This window comes from Lingula anatina, chromosome 5 (genome assembly GCF_051362555.1).
Source record: "Lingula anatina isolate TDL-2025a chromosome 5, LinAna3.0, whole genome shotgun sequence".
NCBI lineage: Eukaryota > Metazoa > Brachiopoda > Lingulata > Lingulida > Lingulidae > Lingula > Lingula anatina.
The window spans coordinates 17,786,886-17,812,136 of NC_141771.1; the positions used below are offsets into that span (position 1 = coordinate 17,786,886).

The window sequence follows — 25,251 nt, forward strand, 5'->3', positions numbered from 1 at the left end:
TCTGATTAATTCACCATTGATAAAATTGCACAAGAGATAACTAAAAATAAATGCTGACTGAGAAACACTACAGTAAATATCGCACACACCCCCTTCAGGTAGGTCAGTGAGAAACAGATATAAGGGTACTTATATACCAAACACTTTTGGGTTTGTAAAGTTTATGAAAAGAACTAAAGGCAGTGGAAATTGCAACATCTGTAAATAAATAAAACAATGACAAGGTAATATGCTCCAACAGTAATATAATGATAAGAGGTATAATCATGTAACGAAGAAACACATTTAAACAATTTTGGCTCTACACTCAGGGTGCACGCTCTGTACTTGTTTAAAAGCACCGGTTGATATGTGATTCAAAGCCACGTGCCTTTTTAAGGTCACTCCCCTATCAAACACGCGGCAGTATAAATATAGACATAACACTGCGCTGGAAAACAACGGGCATTTACAAGTGCGTGGTCGGTGACGTTCTGTTGAGTGTGTGAGGTCGTTTGTTACTGAGAAGAAAGTGGCAACATCACGTAGGCTGCGTTGACGGACATAGATACAGGATCTGCGGTGGACTAGTCAGTCTTTGAGACATTAAGGTAAGCGTTGATTGGTCACACCTCCTTTGCTGGAATTTGTACAACTTTGACACGCTGGCCGTGGTGCTGGGAGTATAATAAATATCAAAACGTTGTCAAGGCCAGAAATTTTCCATTTCAGTGTTTTTAGACCAGATTTGCTAGCTATACCGCCTCTCTCTCTCTCTCTCTCTCTCTCTCTCTCTCATATTTTGAAATAATTTCTGATCATGGACCAAGGAACAACCACTTTGCCTTGCCAAATAGGGCGAAAAATAAAACCCAGCTCAATTAATTTCGGATTTTTGTTCATTAATCGAAATTATGATCGCGCTCAATTTGATACATTCATACTAATTAACTGATAGTAATTCATGCATCCATCTTTTAATTATTTCCAGATTATCCCCAGAGTTAAAAGGCTGTTTGGGTTGTAGACACAATATACTGAAATATGTCCGGCTATTGGAGACATGGTCTTTGCGGGTGCTTTAACAACCTGGGGATTTGTATTATAACCTATTTCGTCCCTTGCTACACGATAGGCAAGAACGCGGAGGCAGTCGACGAGAGTTGCTGTCTCTACTGTTGTATAGGTGTGATTGAGCCTTTTGGAACTTTCTTCCGAGCGAACACCAGAAGTAAGATCAGGGAGAGGCAGGGTATACCAGTAAGTAATGTTATTTTAGATAGGTGTTTATAGGACGGACACGGCGGATTTGATGGTAGAGAGATAGACGTATGGCACCAGCAATTAATTCTGTCTATGTCTGTAACTGACTTTTGAACTAGACTATAGCTACATGTACTTACATGTACAACCACCCTCTCCAGATTCTACATTCGCGGCTTTGTGCTATTCTTAGAGACATTTAGTGAACCATAAAAGACTTATAATTAAATTACATAGAACTTTACATTCGGGTCCATTTTGAATTTCTCGCGTAATCTTTAAAATTTACGGAAATCGGTCTCAAACCAGAGGCCAGTTGAGTGATACCATAATAGGGATGCAATATTCTCACTACAGCAATTAGCTCAACTAGTGAATAGCCTGAGAAATTTCTTTGACAATCTAGTGGAAAATTATTTCTGCGACCTGGCCTGTCACAGACACATATTGAAATGGGGTTACCTTATAGCGTGACCCATACTAAAGATGAGGACAAGTGTGTGACTCGGGGGCGTAGACTTAGGCCGCATTCACAACCAAGTTGATCCGCGGACTAACTAGTCCGCTGATCAAATATGGCGTGCAATTGACAATGGATTCCTGCCTCTCATGCGAGTCGTCCCAGCGGGGGCAGGGCAATTAAATCTCGGCACACTTTGAAGTGGATCGAGCCATATTTGATCCGCAGATCAATATATACACAGTTAGTTCGCGGACCAAGTGGTTCCGAATGCGCCCTGAGTCAAGACTGGACCTAAAGGGGAGTGAACTGCATTGATAAAACGTCTCCCAAATAACCTTGACCAGGGAGTGTGTGTGTGTTTGAGTGCACACATGTATGTGTGGGAGGAGGGGGGGGGGTGAAACCCCAAACTCGAAAGACGTTGAGTAGGTAGACAATTTTGGCGTTTTGTATCCTTTACACACAGCTAGTACACTTAGACCCCATTCCCAGATATTAGATCGATCCAACTAGATCGACCTAACTCCCTGGGGGTTCACGCTAAATAGCTGTCAACCGAGCAGGCACGAAAGTTAATTACTCCCTTACAGCTTGTAGTAGGCGGGACGGACATTTAAGCCGGATTATCTGACAGTAATCTAGTGAGACTCCCCACGGGGATAGATCGATCTAAAATCCATGGGAATGCGCCCTTAAATAAATGTGCACGGAATAACACTATACATATTGGCTTTCGTCGCCCAAGATATGGCCATGAAATATAGCACAAGTGCTGAGTGCTGAGCTTATTTATGTCACTATTTGGTGAGGTGCCAGCTAGGTGTCAAAATGTATCTACTCAACGTATTTTCGGCTTGGAAGTTCCTTTGTTGACATTTCTACAAAACATATCTTGTGCTGTGCGTCCTTTTGTCGGAGTTAACTATATTTCTTTATTAGTCCTTTATCGGGGTAAAAATATTTGTTTAAGATTTTATCGATTCTCATCTTGTGTGCTATAGCAACAACTTTATAAATTTTCACGATTCTCTACAGTCATTTTTATTTTGTATACATATAAACAGGTGTTCTACCTGTTTGATTATGACATTGCTTTCGTAATGTTGAAATTAAATTTTGATAAGCTTTATGGAAAATTATCGTGAAACATCTGCTTGCGAAAGTGTTTAATATATACAAGTATTTATTATTTATGGCTTTCCTTGCAGACGACATCTATATTAACCTAAATTGCTCATCAAATTTCCGCGGTAGGCTACTTATCGTACATATCGTAAGAGTTGAAGTCAGCTTAAGCTTAGTGCTCATTGTTTTACAATTTTTGCTAAAAACTGGCAAATTTTGTCCCAAGCCTTAGGGTTGTTAAAGGTGCATAAATGTTAAGCTGTAACATTACACGATCGTTGATAGTATTTCTTTATCTAGGGAGCCACCCCATTGAGATAAACCAGCCGCCTGTGACGTTTTGTATACAACATCATTTATATAGAGTTGACCCAGGCACATGTGACTGTTTGTATAAAACGTAGCTTTGTGTTTGTGAAAAAAAAAGCTTATTTTATCTCTCGTATCACGATCGAGTTTCGTATTTGTTTTTCCAGATCACGAGGTTTCATTTTACGGCGTTCCATAAATCAAAGAATTTAAATATCAACTTCCTTGCTAAAATGTAACGAGCATACTATAGCTAATACACCTGTAAGACCGCAGAATTTGCTCTCAAAGTTATTAAATAATAATTAACCGGAACATTTCCTAAAATATATTTGAAAAGACAGCATTTTTTCATCTCCGGTGAACCATTAAGTGGGAATTCTACTTTTAATCAGAACAAAAGGAATATAATGATGTTAGGGAAAAAACATTCGCCGAGAAATCTGATCAGTTTGTTAAATTTTCAAAAAGAATGAAGGAGAACCCGACCTAAGCAGATCAAGCACAGTTAACAAAGTTAACTAAAAGTAAAATATAAAGTAATAAATGCAGTTAACTTTAATTTCCTATTCACACAATAGAAACAATTGACAGTACGGGGATATATATGAAGGTCTATCAAATTGATCCGCGAATTTGTAGTCCGCTGTTCTAATTACGCTCATGGACTGTCATGTCAGCAATTACATGTGTACCTACCTTTACGATAATATGGTAACGGCAGAGGCATAGTACTGTAGAGGTGAATAAATTTTAACTCGTTTATGAATGCCAATGTCGGAATTCGACGCCAAAAGCTGAATAACACGAGAAATTATTTAAACTGTACACCATTTTAGAACAAAATTATTTTGCAGCAGAACATATCTTTATTTTTTTTATCTTCCAGGGTTCGTATCTTGGCGACTGCCTTATGCATCTGTTCTGTCCATTTTGTTCTCTTGTACAGGAGGCTCAGGTAAATGAATTCCGCTAAATAACCTCTTTCTCGGTGCTATTTACAGCGACTGTTTTTGCGGCCACTATGAGGCGATTTAAAGATGAATTAACGGTGGAAACAATGTTGTTTTTTAGATTAAGTTTGTCTGCTTTAAAATTTGCTTTTGAAAAATGCAATTAGAATGGATATAAGAATATAACCGATTTGTCTACGAAATCAAATTTCGATCACGTTTTCTCTTATCTTCGGCAGTTTGCATAGATCAGGATTTGCATTTAGCTCCCACGAAATGGTGGCGGGATAATCAAGTGACTATCGATTATTTCCCTTTTCTGTTCCTTACAAAACCTCTTTTTCTTTTCTTCAAACTAGGAGGTGCAAGGCTGGGGGCAGCTTATGATGGTCCGAGAATAAGACCAAGATGGAGTGAAGCGACAAAAAGCTGCATGGCCATCGTGTCGGTCGCTACCAAACTTTTTAAAATACGTTAGTCGCAGGTTAAGGCTGCATTCACTACCAAACCTGATCCTCATACTAACAGATCCGCGGATCAAATATGGCCGACAGACTTGAAAGTTAACCGCGTAATCCCCGAGAGGAATCTATACAGTGTCTGTTGGGGATTTAGGTGACAATCTTTCAAGTGGATCGGCCATATTTGATCTGCGAGTCTGTTAGGCCGGAGATCGCCTTGTTCCGAATACCCCTTTATTCAAGTAAGAATGTGCCAAGGGTACGGTAATGAATGGAGCTTGTTTCTGAGCCAGGAATTTAGTGCAGTGTGCCAGTACTCTACCAAAACTCTGAAAATGCACGAGATGACAAATTTTCCAAGACTGCAATTGTTAAAAGTTGTAGGGGCATTATACCTAGACGGTTCTCATAAGGAACTTCACAACAAAGGTCTTAAATGAAGAACACAAGATACTGGTTTAAAATGTATATAAATTTAATAAAGGTATTTTATAGAATTCTCTATTGCTATTCACATCATGTTCATTTTGTAGCAGTAGCATGTTTTCCAATTCATATAACTAATAAACAAAATATTAAAACCATGATATGAAAGCATCCCTTGTTGTTTTTAACATCAGTGCATCATTTCCAATCAGTCAAACAAACCTTTTACACTTACATTAAAACTGAATTATCAAGAAAAAATTGTGAATTGGCTTATCCAAAACAAATTTTCCCAAGTGCACGAAGCACTAGGATTTAGCAAAACCACAGTGGCAATATTCATAAAATTAAGGAAATCTGTTTTTTCTTATATTAACCATGGCTATTATTACCAGTAAACACTTCTGAAAAACAAATATTTTATCAAGAGTTTCTCTCTTTAAAGGTTCTGTTTGTCAGTCTACACAAAGTTCAAAAGTCCATCCTAAGCACTGAATAAATTGAAAAAAAAAAGTGTTTACAATTCAATTTGATCTCTTGCTAGTCTTTAGTGACACAAAAAATACTTATACAGATACATCTCACTATTGGCTCCATAAATAAATTATTTATATATTTACAAAGTTTACAAGATCTTCACATGTGACATGAAATGTACAGTATACAAAATCAACTGGGATACAAAAGCCCAGTTGGGGATGACTTTGCTCGCCTGGAGCTGGCATTTCGTTAGATGAGATGTACTTTTTTTTCTTCCAATGCAACAATGTGTTATGTGTGCCCTTCATTTCCTATGAACCAGCACTGCGTTAGATGAGCGTTACTTTCTCTTCCCATTCAACATTGCGTTGGGTGTGCCATTCATTTCCTTTGAGCCAGCATTGCATTAGGTGAGCTGTTTGTTCTCTTGCTGCCACTAGTCAAGACTGCTCAAGCAAACTGTGAACACACCTTAAGATTCCCTTGCTGCTAATGGGGTCAATATCATTGGAAGGCATCTTTGACCAAGTAACAACATTTCCCAAGTGGTTGTTAAAGAAAATAGTCCTGTGAGAGCATTTCAGCCACAGAGCACAGGCAGAGTTACATCAACAGACAGGGATGGTTTGTGTGGTGATGTCAGCTACAGCACAGAGGTGCTCCTCACTGTTATACTAGGTATTAAGGTATTGCCTCTTCTCCCTCACTGGCACAACAATTGCTTGGTTAATATCTCGTACGTCATGGCTCTTCTGAAGTACGGCATGTGTTCCTGGATAGAAGGACATCAGTCTTAGATAGGACTTCATTTATATTTCTGCTAACAAAGCATATACGATGAGACATTTGCTAACAACGTATTCTACAGATTCACATCTTTCTGCCACGAAAGTTTTGGAAAGGACAACATATATTTCTGCTAACAAACATCAGCCCTGGCAATGTTGTCTTCTTTTATTACTGCTGATTTATTGCTAAAGCTCTATACAAGCCCCCCCCCCCCCCCCCATATCACTCACCCTTACCCACCACAACCAATACCACCACCACCTCATCTCTTAAAATACTGGGTATATATTTAGTTCATACCTGAGTAAAAGTGATCTTGGCTCCCCTGGTGGCGTACTCTGCATATTTACATGCAAACACACCACAGTCACTGCCATTCATCTGCTGAGGTATATCCTACAAAATAGATATATAAATAAATAAATAAATTCATTTTTACACCAACAGAACACACCCACCTTTACAATCTCATCCCTCCAGCCTGTCATGTCAAAGTACACCCACCTTTACAATCTCATCCCTCCGGCCTGTCATGTCAAAGTACCCCCACGTTTACAATTTCATCCCTCCAGCCTGTCATGTGAAAGTACACCCACCTTTACAATCTCATCCCTCCAGCCTGTCATGTCAAAGTTCACCCACCTTTACAATCTCATCCCTCCAGCCTGTCATGTCAAAGTACACCCACCTTTACAATCTCATCCCTCCAGCCTGTCATGTCAAAGTGCACCCACCTTTACAATCTCATCCCTCCGGCCTGTCATGTCAAAGTACACCCACCTTTACAATCTCATCCCTCCAGCCTGTCATGTCAAAGTGCACCCACCTTTACAATCTCATCCCTCCGGCCTGTCATGTCAAAGTGCACCCACCTTTACAATCTCATCCCTCCAGCCTGTCATGTCAAAGTGCACCCACCTTTACAATCTCATCCCTCCAGCCTGTCATGTCAAAGTACACCCACCTTTACAATCTCATCCCTCCAGCCTGTCATGTCAAAGTGCACCCACCTTTACAATCTCATCCCTCCAGCCTGTCATGTCAAAGTACACCCACCTTTACAATCTCATCCCTCCAGCCTGTCATGTCAAAGTGCACCCACCTTTACAATCTCATCCCTCCAGCCTGTCATGTCAAAGGGTCGTTTCTTCTTGTCCAAACTCTCGTCCAATAAATACTGCCTGTAAACATACAGATTGCAAAGTCTAAACTTATGAGGAGCATTATGAATACAAGATCAAAACTGTACAAGTACACATCTGAGAGTTGTTAACTTTGAAGAATTAGACAAGAGAGTAGTCAACTTTAAAGAATTAAATAACAGACCAAATTTGATGGGCCAAGACAAGAGTATTAGCCTGCTTACTAACTTTTATCCAAATAGGTAACTTTATGAAAAATAGGAGACAAAGACATAATTTAGGGAACATAATTTCTACATATTTTACAAAGAAACCAAAAAACTGAAAAAGTCCTCCAGCTTGATTTCATGAAGCCACAGTATTGTTTTATCTTCTTTCTTTACACTGGTATAGGAGAGGAGGGATGGGGGGGGTTAGACTTTCATCTGGGAACTCCCATACTAAAACAGGTCAACCCTCTCACCTTAATGCCTTCAGACACCCGGTGTTCTTGCCTCCCATGGAGTCAAAATACTTGATTGCTTTTTCTTTGAAGTCAACAAGCTGAAAAAAAGTTAAATTTTGATAAAGAAAAATGATGGCTATTTAGTTAGCATAGATTTTGATATATAATATCCATGTATCCATAAGGTCAGATAAAATATAGTACTGATGGATGACATCATCACAAAAAATTACATTGATCAATAGTGTTATTGACAATTTTTTGACCAATAAGAGAAAAAGAACCAATGTTAATCAGGAAACATTGTTGGATGACAGCGATTTTGAAACTTTCATGTTATTATAGAGGATGCTAACATATAGGTATTAAATTATGTAATAACACAAAGATTTTTTTCTTTTTGGTCAAAGTGTTGTTTAGACCTAAGAAAAGTAACAACAATTAAAATGTCACGAAAAATTCCAAATTTCCTAAAAATGTTAGACTTGAATTGACTTTTACTCACCGCTAAGCACCAATGCATTCCTAGATGAACAGGAACCACTATGTAATCAACTGCGAACACGTCCACCTTTCTCGTCCACCGTTTCAAAGCAGCATGTCCTCCACTCATCAACTTGGGGTAGAAGAACGTGTTGAAAGCATGTACTTTACTGCAGTCTTTCTGTTTTCCACGTTCAATGAGAAGATTCATGTAGAAGTTGATCACCTGGAAATTTTGTTTCATTAAATTTTTCATCATTTTGTTTTCATAAATTTAAATTAAAATTTGAGCAAAATCATGAAAATATTTACTCAAACTGGCCTCCCTTATTCCTATATCAAAGAGCACATTTCTAATAAAGCTATCATTCTACGTTTATCTCTAGTTCTAATTCCATCATTGTCCATACATTTAATCTGACAATAAATTCCAAATCATTCAAACAACTCAAAACAATCAAGGTGCTCATATCTCCTCTCTAAGGTTCTAATACCATCTTTAGTTAATTCACACACTTAATCATTAGGCTTGTTAAGGACCACAAACTGGGCAAAGGCTGCACTTTGTAAGAATGTCCGACTTGGCATGCATGTTCCTTGGGACAAAAGAAATTTTTATCCCCAGAGACAATCTCTATTGATGCATTAATTAGTATAAATATGACTACAAGTACCTCGTCACTCAGCCAGTTCAGCCCTAACAAAGTGCTCATATCTCGTTTTTAAGGTTTTAAAACCATTTTTTGGTTAATTCACATATTTAATATGACTACGCATACCTCATCATTCGGCCAGTTCAGCCCTAACAAAGTGCTCATATCTCTTTTTTAAGGTTTTAAAACCATTTTTTGGTTAATTCACACATTTAATATGACTACAAGTACCTCATCATTCAGCCAGTTCAGCCCTATCAAGGTGCATATAGCTCGTCTTTAAGGTTTTAAACCATTTTTGGTTAATTCACACATTTAATATGGCTACAAGTACCTCGTCATTCAACCAGTTCAGCCCTAACAAAGTGCTCATATCGCGTCTTGCTATTCGCAACCCAAATGCCTCCACAAGAATCTGTCCCTCTGGGAAAGGGACCAAAGCATTGTCCACCATGTCTTCCTGCTCGACTGTCAACTCTGAGGATAATAATAATAATAATAATAATAATAATAATAATAATAATAACTAGAGGATCAGAGAGGCGATACCGCCTCCGGATATTGTACCACCAGCTGGAGTAAGCGCATTTGTATGCCCCCCCCCCCTCCTAAAAGGGACACCATCACCAGTCTTGTGTTTGAAAGGCTCTATAAGATGCAATCAACAAGAGTTCTCAAAATATGCAAAAAAATATAACTAAAAATGGTACAATCAAGCAGATTTTCGAATTGACTTGCATTTTCCTACCCTTGATCACTACTGTATTCTCTAGACAAAAGGCCTATTGGTTTTCCTTGAAATGTGTTGTCAATGGTGCATATATGCTGACAAAAGAGAAAACCTAGGGGAAACATGGGCACATCTCTGCTAGTTTTAAAGATATGAGAGGCAAGAAAATATGCAAAGCTAAGTTCATGGTGAAAAAGTAGGTCAAAGGTCAATTTCAATATCATAGTATATGAATTTCTATTCAAGTTCCATAGCAACCATGGGCATTTCTTTGCCAATTTTGCAGATTTAAAGGCCAGAAAACATGCAAAAGTAGGTCAAAGGTCAATTTCAAGGTCACAGATTGCTAGTGTATTACTTCCTATTCAAGTTCAATAGTAACTATGGACCTATCTCTGTCAGTTTTGAAGATAAAGGTGAGCAAAAATTTGCTAAGTTCAGTTCATAGTAAAAGGAAGGTCAAAGGTTAATTTAAAGGTCACACTTAGATAGCCAGTATATGACTTCCTATTTAAGTTCAATAGTAACTATGGACCTATCTCTGCCAGTTTTGGAGATAAAAGGGAAAGAAAATCTGCAAAGTTCAATTCATGATGAAAAGTAGGTCAAAGGTCAATTTCAAGGTCACACTTAGATTGCCAGTATATAACTTCCTATTCAAGTTCAATAGTAACTATGGACCTATCTCTGCCTGTTTTGGAGATATAAGGGAACGAAAATTTGCAAAGTTCAGTTCATAGTGAAAAGTAGGTCAATGGTCAATTTTAAGGTCACAATAAATTGCCTCTAATGACTTTCTATTCAAATTCAATAGTAACTTTGGGCATATCTTTGCCAGTTTTGGAGATAAAAGAGAACAAAAATTTGCAAAGTTCAGTTCATGGTTAAAAGTAGGTCAAAGGTCAAATTTAAGGTCAGAGTAAATTGTCAGTATATGACTTCCTATTCAAATTCAATAGTGACTATGGACCTATCTCTGCCAGTTTTGGAGATAAAAGGGAAAGAAAATCTGCAAAGTTCAATTCATGATGAAAAGTAGGTCAAAGGTCAATTTCAAGGTCACACTTAGATTGCCAGTATATGACTTCCTATTCAAGTTCAATAGTAACTATGGACCTATCTCTGCCAGTTTTGGAGATATAAGGGAACAAAATTTTGTAAACTTCAATTCATGGTGAAAAGTAGGTCAAAGGTCAATTTTAAGGTCACAATAAATTGCCTCTAATGACTTTCTATTCAAATTCAATAGTAACTATGGGTGTATCTTTGCCAGTTTTGCAGATAAAAGGGAACAAAAATTTGCAAAGTTCAGTTCATGGTAAAAAGTAGGTCAAAGGTCAAATTTAAGGTCACAGTAAATTGTCAGTATATGACTTCCTATTCAAATTCAATAGTGACTATAGACCTATCTCTGCCAGTTTTGGAGATAAAAGGGAAAGAAAATTGTCAAAGTTCAATTCATGGTGAAAAGTAGGTCAAAGGTCAATTTTAAGGTCACTGTTAAATTGCCAGTATGCGACTTCCTATTCAACTTTAACAGAAACTATGGACCTATCTCTGCCAGTTTTGGAATTATAAGGGAACGAAAATTGGTAAACTTCAATTCATGATGAAAAGTAGGTCAAATGTCAATTTCAAGATCAGAGTAAATTGCCTCTAATGACTTCCTATTCAAGCTCAATTGTAACTATGGACCTATCTCTGCCAGTTTTGGAGATTAAACGGAACCAAAATTTGCAATGTTAAGTTCATGGTTAAAAGTAGGTCAAAGGTCAATTTCAAGGTCACACTTAGATAGCCAGTATATGACTTCCTATTCAACTTTAATAGTAACTATTGACCTATCTCTGCCAGTTTTGGAGATAAAAGGGAACAAAAATTTGCAAAGTTCAGTTCATGGTGAAAAGTAGGTCAAAGGTCAATTTCAAGGTCACATCTAGATTGCAAGTAAATGACTTCCTATTCAACTTAAATAATAACTATTGACCTATCTCTGCCAGTTTTGGAGATATAAGGGACTAAATGTTACAATTCTGAGTTACATATTTTATGGCCGCTACTCCCGTGAAAATGCACTGATTGACCCCAAATTCATGGAGATGAAAGATGACCCAAAGGGTAACACTTTCCAATATAATTATTGGTTAAGTCTGTGTAGTGTCTGAATAACAGTGCAAATAAAATTTTTTTTCGTAAAAAATTTCATTTTTTTGAAAATTTTGGCCCATTTGACCTTGAAATAAAGGTCAAAGATCTAATCCAAGGGCATATTTGAAATCTACACATATGACTTTTGGAAAGCCGTCTGTAGAAAATTTTCCCATAATTCCTTCCGTAGGGTAGATAATTGGCATTGAATTTTCAAAAATTTTGACAAGGGTGCATTTCAACTAGCGTCACGACCAGGTTAATGCACCGACTGAGACAAAAAAACCTGGGGGTTCAAGTTGAGGTTATATGTGACCTAAATCCAAGAGATGGGGACAGGGGTCCTTGCGGTCTAGGAGGAGAAGCGGTAACGGTGACTTGTATCCGGCGCCAGTACGCGGAGCCGGCGGAGCCAACGGAGCCGGCGGAGCCAACGGAGCCGGCGGAGCCGGACGAGACGGGTCGGGACTAAAACCATGAGTACCGCCAGCGTACACGCTGGTGGTACTAATAATGGGATCATCACGGGAACCCTCTGCATGTAAGGTAGATGTGATAACCACTACTTCATGGATAATAATGATTTGAATACCTTTTTTTATCTATTAATTGCGGCAAATAGAATAAAGTTTTGCATTCTTCAAACAAATTCAAAAATTACCCAAGACACGAAAAATTAATCATTAACTGGCTACATATTAAAACTGCATGCATACTGCTATTTCACAATCAGATGTACACTTTCAAAATGGAGCATGTTACACTGCCTCTAAATATTATCAAAACCAATCAAGTGCCCATTCTTTGTCCAATCTGGTAGATGGCACTTAGTCGGAGCAATCAAAAAATTTTTTTGGAAAATCGAACATAAAGTGCTCTATGTTTAAAGTAACCATTTGACTACCTGTTTAAGGGTACTCAGAACAGTAATTCTTGCTAGAAATCATTTTGCCTCATTATGCCCAATAATAAAACAAATGTCTCACTGCAAATGGTAATTACTCAAGACAAGGGGAAAATTTTATTCTCATTGTTACCTTATGGCCAGCTCAGTCAAAGGCCTTCTCCAGAAATTTAATTTAGGGTCCTGACCAACATCTACTCACATCAGTAAAAAGAAGGCCTCCAACTGAGTTGACTGTAAGCTAAAGGTGAGGAATAAAATTTAGCTTGTGTTACATAAGTATTGTATATAAGACAGTTTGTTACCTGGGAATTCTTCCTCTTCCTCCTTCTCCTCTTCTTCCTCCTCCTCTTCCTCTATGTAAGCCTCCTCTACAACTGGTGGGATGGTTTCTGTGAGCACCATACGCTGCCTGATCTGTTCTTCTAGAGCTGCTTCTTGTTCTTTACGCTGAAATCAGAATACTTCCCCTCAAAAAACTGTGCATCTGATAAACCAATGTAACCAATGGAAAGTTATCCACAGGATTTTGCGTCCTTAATCTCGTTATTCAAGATTTATTTTTTATTGAGACTAGTGATTCTCTGCCACACTTTTTCTTTAACTGGAATTGCATAGCAAAGATGACAGTTGTTAATCTTATTATGTGCATAATTTCCATGCAGATTTTGATACTATTTTCCTCTGTTATCCTTAATTGTTTTTTTTTTTTTTTATTATTTCACAACAGTGGTATTTCTTGTGTGGAAACTTACCTAAACAAAAACTGCATGTCAACTTTGTTTTCTTAATTATAAAAATCTCAGAAATATGTAGATTATACCTTTTCCTCAAAGTAACTAGACTTGATTTTCTCTTCCTCTATCTGCCTCTTTCTTGCTAATGTTTCACTTTCAAATCTCTCTTTTCTACAAAAAAAATATTCAAATTTAACAAATACTTCACGCTTTGAAAAGTCATCTTTTAAAAAAATATTTCCAAAATGACATACCTGAGTAAAATTAATTCATCCTCTTCATATATATTCTTGCAGCATTCTTGCAATAATGAAAATTCAAAAAACGAAATTTCGCCACTCACAGAATATCGACTACTGTATTAGGTAAAAAGTGTGTAAATAATTGATTGGATCTAGAGTCAAATCACCATGTGGAAGGAGAAATAATCTTACAAGCTATTTATCCACTCGTCAGTCCAGTAAGGGGAACTTTGTAGTACATCTTGGAAAGCCGGAGGGGACCTGTGGATGAGAAAATCCATTTTTTTTTGTTTATCATCTAAGGAGAACGACCAAAAAACAAACTATTCAAAAAAGCTTTTATCATCAAAGACATTACTGACTTTCATAAAAAACATTGTACTTTTCAACCAGTTCTTTTCAACTGAAAATTCACTGAGCTAATATATATCGACTAACAACTACAAAACTTATTAAAAAAACCTTTTCAAATAAAAATCTTATTTGAACTAAGCATCCCTTACTTGGAAGGAGGCTTTTCATCTAGAATCTCCACAATATCTGGTTCTGCATCTGAAAAATTCCAAAATACATCAAGATTCTGTTCTATTTTTTACTTGTAATCCAAACAGATAAAATTTCTTACATTTAACAAGTAGCACTTTATACAAGTAGCACTGTTTAAAGGGATGGGGCTATCTTAGTGACAATATTTTTTAAAACAAGATTAGGGGGTAATTAAACTATTGCTTAGCAGCTTCAACAGGCGTGCCAGACATTCAAGCCGCTAAATCTGAATGCAATTTAGTGAGAATCTCCTTGAAGATGGGTCGATCCTGCTAGATCCATCTAGATATGGGAATGGGGTCTTACCTAAATCTACAATGACAGGCTGATGCCTACCAAGCTTCTTCCTATGTCCAATAGGTGGCGACTCTGTACTGGTATTCACTAAAGACACCCCTGTGTCACTACTTTTGGTTTTTGGAGGCAGGTGGGTTATAATACTGGCATCTAGATCATTGGGGACCTTCTCTGTGCTCTCTTTGAGTTCTGGTCTTTTCTGCGACAAAGTCATGTCAGAGGGAGAGATACGCTGCCTCGTGGTGGGAACCAAAACTTCTTGCTGGAATGCTTTTGGAGCTTTTGGGATGTCGCTTCCAAGGAGAGTGGTGTTGGTCAATGTGCTGAAAGTGAAAAGCTATCATATAGTTTGCTGTCTTTTTTTACATCCTTTCTGTTAACCACAACTATGCATATACAAATGTTTTCCCAGTGAACCGTCCAGCCGTCATTTGGACAGCCACCAGCATCACTGGATGCTCTATATTTTCAAAAACAGCTGGACAGCTTATGGATTTTTTGAAAAGATGACGGCTTTAGGCATACTTGGACTCCCTGAAATTTTGTAAGAAATTATAGGAGGTAAATTTAGAGGGCCTGTACCCCTAATCCTGGGAAAAGCCCTGATATACATATACACACTGGTTATCACACCAAACATGCAAACCAAATATACATGTGCACCTGGTCAAAACACGCACACAGGCAAGCATATGCACACATACACCAAACTAACCTATTGCTCGCCATCATGGCCAATGGCAAAGGTCTTTGCCGTGCCGTCACAGAGAAGGTTCCAGGGAGGATGGGGGTGGTGGTGAACTGTTGTAACAGCTGTCTGTAGCGCTCCTTTTCTTCCATATTTATACTCTGATAAATAAACAAACGATTACTACACAACACAACCTGTCATTTTTTATCATAAGCCAATTAGAAATATTTTTACACAATTTAATTCTCTAAAAAACAACAAGTACAACATGTTTATAAACTTTTGATGATGCAAGAATTTGAAAAAAATCTTACCTATAAAATGATTAATCATTCATTCATGTCATTTATATAAGTAAAACAAATTCAATAACTTGGCTAACCAACAATTCATTTCTTTTCAATGGTTACAAAAAATTTACCTTCTCTTTCTTCAATACAACTTTCTTGATGCTTTCATTGTTCACAGTAACAGGAGTACTAAATTAAAATAAATGATAAACACACACACACAAAAAAAAAAAAAAGATTCTCTCCTCTTCAGAGAACACGGAAGAATCCCCACCTGTTTGGCTGTGTACACTTTTGGAGCAAGCCGACTCGACTGGCCGCTGCTGGTCCGATGGAAACTCTGGCCATTACTCATGTGGAAACTTCCGCCATTTTGCTGTGGGGTCGCCTCAAAAGTCTTTTCGAACACTGATCTGTAAGAGGGCGGTATGAATTGCTTCTGCTGCTGTTGTGGAGTCTGTGTGGCAGAAGGGATCCTGGTAGAACTGCAAGGAAAAATGTGAAAATAAAAATGTGTATAAATGACAATAAACCTCACTTTGCAATTACATTAAGGATCTCAGGGACAAGGAAATGAATTATGACATCAAATGGGCAATTCCTAACTGATCCGCGGACTATATATGGCCAACCCCACTTCAAAAGTGATGTCACTAATTCCATGATGGTCTCCCCATCTCCACACGTGCTGTCGCAGCAGGGGCCTAGCAATTAAACTTGGGAGCTGAGATTTCATCCATTTAACGGCACGTGTGGAGTCGGGGAGACCATCATGGAATTAGGGGCATCACTTTTAAAGTGTGGTCGTCCATATTTAGTCGGCTGATCAGTTAGTACTCAGATCGGATCCTCAGATCATCTATTTTAAATGGCCCCCTAGAGCAGCCAAGCCAAATTCCAATATTTCCAAACAAACGGTCAATTATGTTTATGTTACAAATATTATAACATCACAGCATTGTCAGCATACCAAAAAGAATGAGCTACTAAAAAAGGTAGACATGTAAGAAATCCTCTACAAATCAATGAAAATGCCAACAACAACAACAACAAATGTTGCCACAATGACTTATACAGTAATTAAGTGGGGGTCTTGGGAACATAAATGCACAACAGCCAAATATCTGAATTTCCAAAATTTGGAAAACTTTCCTTTCCATATTAAAGTATTCATGCAACCACCCCTGTGGGAAAACCTATACATAGATGTGATGCCAACCTGCGTGGAGGGGCCACTCCTCGTCCTGTACTCCCTGGTTTAGACCCAGGGGGTCTGTCTCCTCGACCCCCTTCTCTGTACCCCCGGGGTTGGCCTTCCTCTGATCTCCCACTGCTTCTGTCTGTTTATAATAATGGTAACAGGAAGAATTAGTCATGTTTCACACTTGTGCTCATTATTTCCTTTCACTAACAGCAATGTTTATTTAAATGCACGTTATAAACAAAATATTCAAAAATTCAAAAGAGCATCACTTCATTTAAAACAGATCCCTAATACTGATTATATTATTTCAATATTATAAATCAAACAAAATTCTACAAAATAAAGCTTCAATACCAAAACAATCTTACTGAAGTTCCTGAAGTTTACATAATTTAAAATAAATTTTTTATATTTTTCTTAGCAACCTTTAAATATCTAAATCAAAGCAAATGAATATAAGCCACCTGACCTGGTTTCATCCCAGCTGACGAAGCAGCAGATGATGAGGATGGAGGGACGGGATAGGAGCGGAAGAGATTCAGCTTGCGTATGTCAGCATTGGGCGGTGGTGGAGGATGCCACTCCTCTGGCTCTGACCTCTGACCTATGGACAGCATCAGAAGATTTATAACGTGTACAAAGGGTCCATAAGCTGGTGGCCATTGTTACTGTAGCTATTCCTCTGTGATAGCATACATACACATTATTTTTTATTAATCTCTCTCCGGACTCATAATGTATATCACGAAATATACTATTTTATGATTTCATGTTGATGCTGGTGATAATGACATGACCTTCTTTTCTGACATGAGAATTTTTATCTGGTCCCTCCAGTCAGTTCACCTGTGTAATAATAAACCTTACGTGCGAGATATAACAGCCTAAAAATGTGTTTCAAAGCTAAGCATAGATCGCACTCGAGTGACAATTTTAATATCATAACTACGCTTATGCTGACAGCACATTATGCCAAATGCATATCACCATTAAAATTGGCAGCTGGTATTATAAAATATATTCATAATAAATATCTAGTGGAAACCCCTGGGTACATAACAGTAAAATCATTTCTATAAGTCTGGGCATACTTTTTTCAAATATTACATGATGAAAAGCACATCAGCCCCACAAAGCAATTTTAATCAAGAACTGATAACAAAAGATTACATATCTGATCAAGACATAACAGTCAAAAGAAAAGTATGCGATTAAAATTTGGGTTCTGATCCCCAACAATTCCAAGATCACAGTTTCTTCAAATCAAATGTTCTCCAATGTTAAGTTGTAGATTTTATTGTCTAATTCATATGAATTTTCTGCGTGAGTAGTAAAAATAGGAACAGTAGTCCTGCAAATCAAATGACTTAAGATATTTATGGTATTTATGGCTCTTTTTTACAGGGTCTAAATATTCCATCATTCTCTCAAGGCCTAAGTGTTTCATCAGCAAATGCCTACTAGCACAGTATAGTAATATTTGTACAAGATAAATTTATTCAATGCTAGTCAAGGACTACTTGTCAATCACTGATAGAAAAGTTAATTTTTCGAGGTTAAAAAAAGTTGTGCAAAAGGGCAACTATGTAGGAAGCTGCCGAAAGAAGTGTTACGTCTGCAAACACTGTTGAAAACAGACACATGGCCCACAGCTGTTCAGCCGAACGTGGAATCACAGCACACCACTGCAAACCAAAGGTGTCGCCAGCAGTTACAAGACAAGCTGCATCCAAAGTGCCACCAACAGAACTGGCAAACTGAGGCTATTCAAATATTCCCCAGAAATTAGTAAAAGGAATATCAGATCAGTGTTCCCTGATTTTTCTTCTGTGACACTCCCAATTTGTCTACTGTCATTTGATAAGATATCAAATAATGTAACAAAGTAAAATTTTTATCTTCAAAAAAAAAAAAAAAAAATTACTAAGCCATAAAAAAATTACATCCCAATCAATTTTTTTATAAAATAGCAAGCAACAAAATAAAGTCCTGTAATAATTCATAATTTTTTCTCTCAAAAGACATATAGATATGAAACCAAAGTACAACGTTTCAACCTCACCAAGACTTTCTTTAGTTCAAGCTGAGTGCAAATGAAGGAAAACTGCATAATTCTCCCAAATTTTCAAAACAATCCCAAAACACCAAGCATTAGACTGTGCTATCAGTCACCACACTCTTTACCTTCACAATTGAATGATTTTCCAGAATGAATCGAAGGCCTTGCAAATGCACTTTTGGCAGCTTCTAATTATGCAAAATAGAGGTGTGTATGCATTTTTAATTATTTCTTTTGAGCAATTGTGCATGCATTTGAGAGAGAGAGAGAGAGAGAGAGAGAGAGAGAGAGAGAGAGGGAGGGAGGGAGCTAGCACATGTATGTACTAGTATGTGTGTTTGAAAGAGCATGAAAGTCTTTTGCTTCTGAATACCATTTTTAACATTTAAAAGAAATTCTCCGTCATCTGTGCTTATATAAAAATGTCCACTACCAATAAATCCACAAGAAAACACTCGCACGTACCTTCATTGTTGCTCCTTGACACTCTCATCCCCATACTTCTTCCCACAGGATCAGAAGGACGGTAGTGGGAGAACTGACCATCTGACAAGTACTGAAATGTGCACAATTTAACATGAATTAGCATGCTTGTTTGTTATTTACTGCCACTACACACTTGCCACTGACACACCTCTCTTCCAAATCCTGTGAAATCCTGTTATTTTACACTAAGTCGTGGGACTTTGGGTTATCTCAGATTATTCCCATTCCACTTGGATCCTTATATGCTATATCAGAACCTTGTTATTCTGACCCCAATGCTGTATTAGGACCTCACTATTCAAAGCCCTATGCTGTATTATTACCTCTTTTTCCCCCCTCCTCACACGATAATCAAGATGAGACTGCAACTTACTATAAAAAAGTCGAAAAATATGCATGGGGACCAAGAAGCTGCCTAGGCCAATGACATTTTTGAGCTCCCAAAAAGTTGGAAAACTGCCAATATTTGGAAAATTCTCATCCCTGCATAATAACATTCTTTCTGCCTTTGAGCCTATACTGTATAATTACATCATTACTCTAAGCCCAGTGCTGTTTTATGACCTTATTATTCTAAGCCCAATGCTGTATAAATATTTTTCCTAACACCATAATGCATTTCTTTCTCACTCTGAGCCCTATGCTGTATTATTACCTCATTATTCCTGGCCCTGGCCCTGGGTTCAGGATTAGTATGGTACCTGTCTAAGAAGCTGTCCTTCTGTTTCACTATCCATTCAGCCACTTTGGAAAATGGTACACCGAGGGCTTGGAAAACTGCAATATAAAAACAGCGCAAATCTAATATATAACTAGAGGATCAGAGAGGCGATACCGCCTCCAAATATTGTACCACCAGCTGGAGCAAACGCATTCGTATAGACCCCCACATACACAAAATAAGGGACACAGCCACCAGTTTTGTGCTTGACAAGCTGTAAAAATGCAATCAACAAGAATTTTTTAACTATTGCAAAAAATATATATGGTACAATCAAATTTAAGTTCTTCGTAAGGTAGGTCAAGGGTCAATTTCAAGGTCACAGTAAATTGCCAGTATATGACTTCCTATTCAAGTTCAAGAATAACTATGGACCTATCTCTGTCAAGTTTGAAGTTAAAAGAGAAAGAAATTAGCAGAGTTCAGTTCATGATAAAAAGTAGGTCAAAGGTCAATTTCAAGGTCACACTTAGATTGCCAGTATAGGACTTCCTATTCAACTTCAATAGTAACTATGGACCTATCTCAGCCAGTTTTGGAGATAAAAGGGAAGCAAAATTTGCAAAATTCAGTTCATGGTGAAAAGTAGGTCAAAGGTCAATTTCAAGGTCACATTTAGATTGCCAGTATATGACTTTCTATTCAAGTTCAATAGTAACTATGGACCTATCTCTGCCAGTTTTGAAGATAAAAGGGAAGCAAAATTTGCAAAGTTCAGTTTATGGTGAAAAGTAGGACAAAGGTCAATTTTAATGTCACATTTATAATGCCAGTATATGACTTCCTATTCAAGTTCAATAGTAACTACGGACCTATCTCAGCCAGTTTTGGAGATAAAAAGAAAGCAAAATTTGCAAAATTCAGTTCATGGTGTAAAGTAGGTCAAAGGTCAATTTTAAGGTCACATTTAGATTGCCAGTATATGACTTCCTTTTCAAGTTCAATAGTAACTATGGACCTATGTCTGCCAGTTTTGGAGATAAAAGGGCAGAAAAGTTTGCAAAGTTCAGTTCATGGTGAAAAGTAGGTCAAAGGTCAATTTCAAGGTCACATTTAGATTGCCAGTATATGACTTCCTATTCAACTTCAATAGTAACTATAGACCTATCTCAGCCAGTTTTGGAGATAAAAGGGAAGCAAAATTTGCAAAATTCAGTTCATGGTGAAAAGTAGGTCAAAGGTCAATTTCAAGGTCACATTTAGATTGCCAGTATATGACTTCCTATTCAAGTTCAATAGTAACTACGGACCTATCTCAGCCAGTTTTGGAGATAAAAGGAAAGCAAAATTTGCAAAATTCAGTTCATGGTGAAAAGTAGGTCAAAGGTCAATTTTAAGGTCACATTTAGATTGCCAGTATATGACTTCCTATTCAAGTTCAATAGTAACTATGGACCTATCTCTGCCAGTTTTGGAGATAAAAGGGAAGCAAATTTTGCAAAGTTCAGTTTATGGTGAAAAGTAGGTCAAAGGTCAATTTTAAGGTCACATTTAGATTGCCAGTATATGACTTTCTATTCAATTCAATAGTAACTACGGACCTATCTCAGCCAGTTTTGGAGATAAAAGGAAAGCAAAATTTGCAAAATTCAGTTCATGGTGAAAAGTAGGTCAAAGGTCAATTTTAATGTCACATATAGATTCCCAGTATATGACTTCCTATTCAAGTTCAATAGTAACTACGGACCTATCTCTGCCAGTTTTGGAGATAAAAGGAAAGCAAAATTTGCAAAATTCAGTTCATGGTGTAAAGTAGGTCAAAGGTCAATTTTAAGGTCACATTTACATTGCCAGTATATGACTTCCTATTCAACTTCAATAGTAACTATGGACCTATCTCTGCCAGTTTTGGAGATAAAAGGGAAGAAAAATTTGCAAAGTTCAGTTCATGGTGAAAAGTAGGTCAAAGGTCAATTTCAAGGTCATAGTAAGATTGCCAGTATATGACTTCCTATTCAACTTCAATAGTAACTATGGACCTATCTCTGCCAGTTTTGGAGATATAAGGGACTAGATGTTATAATTTTGGAGTTACCATAATGTGCCTTAAATTTCGTACAGAAAAAATTAATTAAAATAAAGAAAATGTCATTTTGGTCAAAATTCTTGAAATAGGAGGTGCTCTGAAGTTTCAGAAGTTCAAATTTGATGAAATAATGTCATTTTTGAACACAAGTTGTCTGCTTTGCCAAGCCTTATGTTTTATTTTTCCAGAGTTCAAAATTTATTATCCATTACCGTACTGCACATTTTGCTTTTACCACCAATATGTACTTTTTGATACAGCGTAACTCGAAAACCGTATGGAATACAAAAAAACCGAGACCACCTCCAGTGTTGGGCTTTACATGCTCTACAAAATGAAAAAAAGAATGGGTCTCTAGCATTAACGGTTCCCAAATTAGAGACAGTTTTCAGTTTCGGTATCTTATGGCCGCTACTCCCGTGAAAATGCACCGATTGACCCCAAATTCATGGAGATGAAAGATGACCTGAAGGGTAACACTTTCCAATAATATTATTGGTTAAGTCTGTGTGGTGTCTGAATAACAGGGCAAAAAAATTTTTTTTCGTAAAAAATTTAATTTTTTTGAAAATTTTGGCCCATTTGACCTTGAAGTAGAGGTCAAAGGTCAAATCCAAGGGTATATTTGAAATCTACACATATGACTTTTGGAAAGCCGTCTATAGAAATTTTTCCCATAACTCCTTCCGTAGGGTAGATAATTAGCATTTAATTTTGCCATTTTTAGACAAGGGTGCATTGCAATGAGTGCCACACCCAGACCCCAATACCGACAAAGCCCAAATTTTACGTGGAACGAGTTGAGATTATAGGTGACCTAAATCCATGAGATGGGTACGGGGGCCCTTACCGTCTAGGAGGAGAAGCGGTAACGGTAGCCGTCCGGCGGAGCCGGCGGAGCCAACGGAGCCGGCGGAACGATCCGGACGGGACCGAAACCATGTGTACCGCCAGCGCTAACGCTGGTGGTACAATAATTACTCAAGTTTCCCTGTCTGTGGAATGAACACTAACTCTGGTAAACATGAAACTTGGCCAGTAAAAGCTAGGTGAATTTGCTTAGGTCCTGTGTTGGTTTGAGACCAGTAGATTCTTGAACCTTGTTGCAGAAAGGTACAGATGACTAAAATATTTTTGACACTGAGTTTTCCTTTTGTTTTAGCATATATATGTACTAGTAAGGCAATTTTCAGCCTTAACAGGTGGGAGATTACATATACTCAAGCTATTCTGCTAGACTTATTTTTCAAGAAGTTGAGGGCGCCCTCTTAAATACAGAAACAATATTTATAACACAATTTATGTAACACAATGAAGAACCCCAAGTAGCTACCCTTTATATGCAATGTGTGTGTGTGTGTGTCTGTGTATGTGTTTTTGTGTGTGTGTGTGTGTGTGTGTGTGTGTGTGTGTGTGTGTGTGTGTGTGTGTGTGTATGTAGTCTTCAAACCATACGCTGATCCACATAGCAGTCAGAGGTCTCCACTTTTAGCTTTTCACTTTGATCTCTCTGAAGGGGGTCTGGGAAAAGTGCTCTTTGTAGATTTGTGAAAATAATGATAAAAATGGATGGCCCCTTACCTGTGCAATGTACAACTTACCCCCTTCACTGATCTTTTGCCTCTTGTTTTCTGGTGTCTCAATAAGGTCCGCTTCTACTTCAAGAAGACTGAAATTCAAAGATGGTAAACACTACATCAGAAACAGGCCCAGGATCTTGTTACATTGACCTAGGTATGGAAACCCCATCTAAGGAAGCATTTCCATAGATTTTAGAACGATCTATCCCCATGGGGAGTCCCACTAGATTACTGTCAGATAATCCGGCTTAAATGTCCGTTCCGCCAACTGCAAGCTGTAAGGGGGTAATTAACTTTCGGGTACTTTTGTAGTATACCCCCCCACCCTGTAACTTCCTGAAACTTTCATTTTTCAAACATTTTTTTACTTTGTCTTTTTCACCTATGTCAAAGCTGTTGAAATAAAATGTTTTTGTTATTACCTTTGGTCTTTTCATTAGTTTTAATCACGTTTAATCCACCCCATTGAAATACAATGTGAAAATTTACAATGTACCTGCAGTCAATAACTTGCCGCATATTCGTTGGCTAACTCTACCTTATTTTATGTGAACATGGGATTGATACATTGTATACTTGGACTTCCTCTGTGAAATTATTAGGAGCAACTTGTTCACATAAAATTACCTAAGAGTTAGCCAACAAAAATGCGGCAAGTTATTGACTGCGGGTGTAAATTGAAGATTCTAACATTGTATTTCAATGGGCTGGATTAAACGTGATTAAAACTAATAAAAAGTCCACAGGTAATTACAAAAGCATTTTATTTCAACAGCTTTGACATAGATGAACAAGAAAATGTAAAAAACTGTTTGAAAAGTGAAAATTACAGAAAGTTACAGGGTGGGGGGGTATACTACAAAAGTACCAACTTTCGTGCCTGCTCGGCTGACAGCTATTTAGCGTGAACCCCCAGGGAGTTAGGTCGATGTAGTTGGATCGACCTAATCTCTGGGAATGGGGTCTAGGATACTTCTGCACTTCAACATACAGCACTAGTAGTAGTAGTAGTAGTAGTAGTAGTAGTAGAGTAGTACAACCTGGGAAACACTCGAAAGCCGCGACATGTGTGGTGTTTGAACCAACTTAATTTTGATAATTAAATTGCTTGTCATCTGCATCTCGCGAAAATTAAGGGGGGCTACTTCATTATTTGCACGAATTTTAATTTTCGTTAGTTCGATTTGAAACGCTGTGGACTATATCACTAGTAATATCACTAATTTAAATGCAAGGTGAAACATTAAATACGGTTGTGTTGTAGCGATTTAAATGCGTTACCTGCTAGCAGGACGCTTTCTGCTGCCACCACGAGAGTCTTGGGAATCTTTTTCTTTTTCTGGCTGAATAAATGAACGAATCCTATTCCCCAATGAAGAGAGCATTGGAGCTTTTGTTGTTTTCTCCCGGCCTCGAGAGAGCAAATATGGCGGGCAGGAAGCAGTACTACGGACCCATTTTGTGTTATGTTTGTAAGAATCTGATTGGCAATCAGTACAATGAAATAATGTTTAACTAGTTCATAATTTCCTGTTATTTCCATCATTGCCAATAAAAATTGTACTTTAACCAAATTGTCGAAAAAATATTTGTTAATATTTTATCAACTGGGCACTGCA

General features: G+C 37.6%; 2 protein-coding genes across 2 annotated transcripts; one reads left to right on the forward strand and one right to left on the reverse strand.

The window, feature by feature from the left end:
- The first annotated feature begins 395 nt into the window (after positions 1-395).
- LOC106156504 (uncharacterized) lies at positions 396-5,140 on the forward strand. Its single transcript, XM_013531785.3, has 4 exons — positions 396-590; positions 971-1,239; positions 4,029-4,097; positions 4,452-5,140. Exons 2-4 carry the CDS (start codon positions 1,024-1,026, stop codon positions 4,491-4,493), a joined length of 327 nt encoding a protein of 108 aa, XP_013387239.1. The 5' UTR covers positions 396-590; positions 971-1,023; the 3' UTR covers positions 4,494-5,140.
- On the reverse strand, positions 5,011-25,099 carry LOC106166064 (sentrin-specific protease 1). Its single transcript, XM_087012723.1, has 19 exons — positions 24,914-25,099; positions 23,654-23,721; positions 19,961-20,082; positions 19,285-19,375; positions 17,230-17,364; positions 16,776-16,896; positions 15,831-16,041; positions 15,291-15,424; positions 14,585-14,898; positions 14,236-14,284; positions 13,925-13,993; positions 13,577-13,661; positions 13,059-13,203; positions 9,306-9,448; positions 8,341-8,544; positions 7,854-7,933; positions 7,351-7,429; positions 6,549-6,644; positions 5,011-6,231 (listed from the first exon to the last, which is right to left on the reverse strand). The coding sequence occupies exons 1-19, from the start codon at positions 25,015-25,017 to the stop codon at positions 6,163-6,165; spliced, it is 2,319 nt and encodes a 772-aa protein (XP_086868849.1). The 5' UTR covers positions 25,018-25,099; the 3' UTR covers positions 5,011-6,162.
- Positions 25,100-25,251: the final 152 nt, after the last annotated feature.